The sequence below is a fragment of the Chaetura pelagica genome, unplaced genomic scaffold, assembly GCF_000747805.2.
Source record: "Chaetura pelagica isolate M959 unplaced genomic scaffold, ChaPel_1.0 scaffold50, whole genome shotgun sequence".
Lineage (NCBI taxonomy): Eukaryota > Metazoa > Chordata > Aves > Apodiformes > Apodidae > Chaetura > Chaetura pelagica.
Genome location: NW_009952366.1, coordinates 6,772,255 through 6,777,947, shown reverse-complemented (window position 1 = coordinate 6,777,947; position 5,693 = coordinate 6,772,255). Strand labels below are relative to the sequence as shown.

The following is a 5,693-nucleotide window of genomic DNA, read 5'->3' as shown; positions in this document are numbered from 1 at the left end:
AGACTCAGAGCTTTGTTAAACAGATCAAAACTAAGCTCGAGCTGACACACCTTTCTTTACCTCTCTGAGGTAAACCAACAGTTATAAACTAATACAGATAAAGGGTATTCTTTCCATGAGGCAGATACATCACTTGGAAATCACTAGTCTCTGCTGAGACATCCTGTATGAAGACAACATTAGAAACTTCCTTTGGGAGGACAGGGCTGTCTGCAGGGCTGGATCACACAGAAAGCTTATTCATTGATTAGGTGTTTGCAGTCTTCTTTCATCTCCATTGAGTGACCATCTTTGGCTTTGAAGGCAAGCTGCCGTGATAGCACAGCTGTAGTCAGGAAGTCTTGTCAAGTACAAGGGTCAGATGAATCAGCAGCATTAGGCAGGACTTTACTATTTAAGTGCAGTAAGACTTCAGATATTGATAAACCACCATCAATCCACAATTAAATAGATACAGCTGTTTTACTTTTCCATATGCCATGCAAACCCAAGAGCCCAGATGCAGCTACCTTAATAAGAACCTGAAGGAACACTGTGAAAGCTGTCAGACACCGAGCGTGCAGGGCAGCCCCACAACTCCCAGCTTTGTAATTTCACTAGCTTCAGAGGAGCTTTGCTGATTTACTCCAGCAGATGAAAAGGCAGCAGTAATCACAGAATTGATGAAGATCACTTGGATATCAGTGGAAGGGTGGAGATAAATTGTCTTTGGAGACAATCCAGGCATCTGACACATCAGGCGTTACTCCCTTACCAGCTCTCATGATTTACACTGCAAAGTTCATTATTGTCTTGAAATGCAGCTGCTGGCATGTCATGAGTATAAATTAATCTCAGCTTGCATGTTGGAAAGAAGTTGCGAAGCTTAGTCCTACTGGGAAACTTTAGAACATAGACTGAGTGCATCTTTAAGGTTCAGTCATTTCAAAGGTGGAGAGGGGGAAGGGATCCCAGTCTTTTTTTTTTATCTTATAATTTTCTTCAGCTACCACATTAAGTTCTGAATGGTTTGCAATACTATATTAGTAGATTTAACCCTCTCTCAGAATAAGAGCTTATAACCTCCAAATGAATAAAGGAATAACAGCTGGATAAAAAGCCAAGCTGACATAAACCAATTTCCTGACATATAGCTTTAATGGAAATCACATCTCCGAAAAACAGAGGAGATCAAAGGTAAAGATAAAAATAAAAGAAAGACATATTTTTATCCTGTTTCACAGCACTAAAGGGATAACAAAAGGAAGGGCAGGCTCTTAAAGGCTCTAGCAAGAAATAAAATCTCCAATTATTTATCAAATCTCCCTGGGTTGTTTTCAGATGATTAATGTACTTAAGTTCCTATGAGAGGGTATTCCTACCTTTGCACACCTTCCCCTCCACTTGCACCCACAGAGGTGGGTTAAACTTTGGGGGGGACACTGAGATGAAAGGCTTGAAGGTCTCAGCCTTCTTCAAGGGAACAGGAGCCCCTTCCCCTCCTTGGCTCTGCCCAGCCAAGATACGAAGAAGCAGGGGAAAATGCACAGCCTTAAGGCCTAGCTTGTGGCATCTCAGTCATTTGATTCATTTTACACTCCTGTAACATCAGGTTGAAAGCCTACAAAGCCCTACGGAACCAGCAACCACGGCAATGTTTGCTTGTTCTCTGAGGGTGCATGCCATGTTTCTCTCTCAAGGGACACAGATTTAGGAGCCTTTGAGAAGTGATGTTTGTAACAACAGGATTCACATCGCCAAAATAAATGTCTTGCAAAGGGGGATACTGCCACACACATATCCTGTGTTTACTTGGCAGAAGAGGGGAAGTGTGTGCCCAAAAACTCAGATCGAGTAGATAACAAATTGTATTGAATTAAAGAAAAACATACATGACCTTTAGCTAGGGGACAATCTGCCTTTATTCTGAACTACAAATGAAAACCCAATAAAACACGAGCTGTGGCCAGGATGGAGCAGGGTGATGGAGAGCACAGTTTGTACAGACCTGTGGTGCTCCCTGGACCAGTGTAAGGAGGAGAAGGAGGTACAGGGGGTGGATCTCATGCCTGCTCTATCCCAAGTGTGCTGTAGCAGGATGCTGGACCTGGCAGGGAGCTCCTCCTGCAACAGGAGGGATTATACTCTTTGTTATCCCTATTTATGGCATATGCATGGCCCATTTAGTCTGTTGGGATCTGTGGCAGTGTTCCTTTAGCTAATTCAAGCCCAAGGCTTCACTTCATTCTCCTCCTGAGCAGTTATTGCCTGGCTCCAAGCACTCTTTGAGTCATGTCCTGAGACCCAAGCACAGATCTGGATGCCTGTGAGGAGCCCTGCAGCAGGATGCTGTGGGGCTGTGCACCTTCTGGACACCAGGCAAAGCTTTACCAGACGTTGCTGTCATGTCTCTAAAACATCTGGTGGAGGCAGAAGTTGAGGTAGCTCTTTTCAGTGTGACTGCCACCCTCTCAGGCTCTTCTGGGAAATCTAGTGTTGCCTCTTCTCAGGGTCCAGCATGCCTTTGCCTGCAAGGAGGCACCAGCCATTTTGAGCCGAGGAGGGACTTTTTACAGGGGCTTATAATAGTAGGACAAAGGAGAGTGGTTTCAAGCTGAAAGGGCATTGATTTAGGTTAGACATTAGGAAGAAATTCTTTAATGTGTCAGTGGTGAGACACTGAAACAGGTTGCCCAGGGGAGTTGTGGATGCCCCCTCCCTGGGAGTGTTCAAGACCAGGTTGGATGTGGCTTTGAGAAACCCAGTCTAGTGGGAAATGTCCTTGTCCATGGCAGGGGGTAGAACAAGACGATCTTTAAGGTCCCTTCCAACCCAAACCATTCTATGGTTCTATGAATGGGCTGAACTGATCCATTTCCAGGCACAGGTGTATTCAGGGAGAAGTGGGGCAGGTGGCTGCCAAATGATGGTAACAGCAGTTTACAAACAAGGTATAGAAACTTGTGGTGCAACCCCCAGACCTCAACTTCCATTTGTATTTAGAAGCCAACAAAATTGAAGTTTGTATGCCACACATCCCTGACAGATGTGCCACAGAGGGCAATTTTCCATAGATACAGATACATCGATATACAGATGCACAGAATAATCAAGATGTGTAAATATTTACTCAAATAAGTGCTTTTTGACATGGGACTAGATATCCAGGCTGACTTTGCAGTGTCAATAGGCTACCTGAGTGTGGTGGTGTGCAGTCACTGACTGCTTTGCTGGTTTGCAGGCGTGGAGTACCTTGTGGCAGGACACGAGGACACCCGAACAGGCAGACTCATCGTCAACATGAAAAGTTTTGTCCATCAGTGGAAGTCAGCTCTCGGAAGAAAGGTCCTGGAGATTTTGAAAAGAGACTGCAACTAGAGGTGCGCGACCACCTAAGGGCATTTTTTTATGCACAACATGCAACAGCCTTCAGAGAGAGAAGACCTCTAGGATGAAAACTGGAATGTAAGAAAATAGTGCCAAAACGTGTAGCGAGGCGTTCAGAGTCGTAGGCGCTATCTAATTTAACTCTTCCTAGCCAATGTTCATTCACTCGCCTGTAGCTTCCTTGCCAGGTGCTCACCTGAGCTCAGCTCATCTTAATGTTGAGAGAAACAAAAGGAAGGGCAGACGCTTGTCTCACTCCAGTGAAATGTTGGAGAAACTCCTATGAAGCCACTGATCAACCTAGACTAGATTGCCACCCTAGAGAGGGAAAGCATGCCCACGAGCTACAGCTGAGAAGCAAAACACCACTGCCAGTGCCACCAGCATGGATCTGGAGTGACTTCCAGAGGCTCCCAGAGGATGCTGTGGTGAAGGCAATGTCCGCAGTGGCAGGCAGACAGGGGCAGTGATGACCACTCTCTTAAGACACCCCCTCGGGTTAGGACACTGCACCTGTCAAAGAGAATCGAGCACTACATATTTTTAACCTGGTCACCCCACTGAAGGTTTCAGGGGCTATATTCCCTGCCTGTGCTGGTGAGGATGGAGCTACCAGAGTGAATCCAATCCCTCTGCCTTGGCACAAGCACGGCACGGGGCAGAGGCCGGCTCTCCACCCGCCGCATGGCCACAGAGAAGAGCCAACTCCAGAGGGTGCAGCACCCCTGAGCTTTTGTCCTTGAAGTGTTAAAAAATGAACCTAGCCCTAGTGTAAATATTTCATTGTATAAAGCACTTTACTACCTGCCACTTCATGGTGCAGGAAGTCTAATTGTGTTGGGGAAAGCAGAGGTTGAAGGTGGCACATGAAAAAAACTCCCTGAAACAGAAGCACTCCTGAAGATCCCCCCAGTTGGACAGCGTTAACGGTATAAAGGGAATGGCCAGCCTGGCACTGGCCACTCAGAGTATCTGAGGATACAGTCTGAAAGACAAAGTATTTGCACTGAAGTCCCAGCTTCAGACCAGCACTTGGACCCCGTGGGCAGGACTCCAGCGAGACTTCGCAAGCAGTGTGAGAAGAGACTGAGAAAAAAAAATGCAATTTCCAGAGGAGAAAAACTCTGTCTGCAGAGAAAATAAGTGGATGCAGATAACAGAAAGGACTCATATTCATCTATCAGAACCCAGTGATTCATGGTGGGCCTGGAGTTTATTTTATTTTTATGTTAGTATTTAAAACTGAACTTTTTTTTCCTTCTGTGTTATTTTTTGCAATATATACAGCCATTATACTTCCTCATTAACACCAGTATGGAATTTAGCACAGTTTACTGCAGTTTTCAGCACTAAAATATATCTTTTCTGTAAAGCATTTTTAAACCACATTGCATAGAGTGTATTATGTTCATGAGTGTGAGAGGAAAGAAAAAGAAGACATACAAGACCAGAGAAATCTCAAATCTGCTTTACGTATGTATTTTTCTTTCAAGGTCCTGTGGACTCACAAAAAAAAATAAAATGATACTATTTTGGTAATTTGATTTTATATCTCATGTATGTAATAAATATATGATTTCAACATCTTCATCTTCTGTTACTGCTTACACCACTGACAATGCAGTCTTAGTACCTGCACTAGAGAGCTGAGAAGCTGCCATGGGAGATATTTTCCTGGGGGTTAATATTCACCATATGGTAAAAAGCCAAGGAGCATGGATGCCTCACAGAAATCTCATTTCACCTCTATTCTGAGAGGCTTAAAAGCTCTTATCCTTGCATCCACACAGGCCTGATGGCTGAGCTGCAGAGGAGTTACCCATAAAAAGCAAGCCAAGGATGGCAGAAATCAGGCTCATTCCCTACATTTGAAACACTTTAAACTTTAAGGGGGGGGGGAGGTGGAAGAAAGGGGAAAAAAAAGGCTGTGGAAAATGAGAGCTGTGGCAAAAGGTCTGTACAAACACTGCAAAGTGAAGTCAAGCATCAGAAATGAGCAGCCAGGGGGGTTGAGGCGTAACCTGCAGCGTGGGCAGCACCTCCTGGGGCAGGCAGTTAAGCAGTGATTGCTGGGGCACCCATCTCCCCAGCAGCTGGAGGAGAGGGCATGGAGAGGCTCCTGCTGTGACACTTGCAGACTAAAACCCTTCAGTATCTCTGTTTGATTTTAACTTTGCAGTTATACCTGCCTGAGATATTTTTAGCTTACATTTATTTTAATGCAATTAGAACCACATTTGCAAAGGCTATTTGGTTAATGCGGCATCACGAAAGCTGGAGGGTGTGAGGAGATTGGCCCACAGTCCCAGCCAGAGCAAGCAGTGTAG

General features: G+C 45.0%; 1 protein-coding gene across 1 annotated transcript in view; it reads left to right on the top strand.

Moving 5' to 3' along the window:
- The window catches only part of NTN4 (netrin 4), a 45,436-nt gene extending 41,631 nt beyond the window's left edge, over window positions 1–3,805 (top strand). The window contains exon 12 of the mRNA XM_010008070.1: window positions 3,221–3,805. Within this exon, the coding sequence (XP_010006372.1) occupies window positions 3,221–3,357 (137 nt within the window). The 3' untranslated portion in view covers window positions 3,358–3,805. The remainder of the gene's footprint in view (window positions 1–3,220) is intronic.
- Window positions 3,806–5,693: the final 1,888 nt, after the last annotated feature.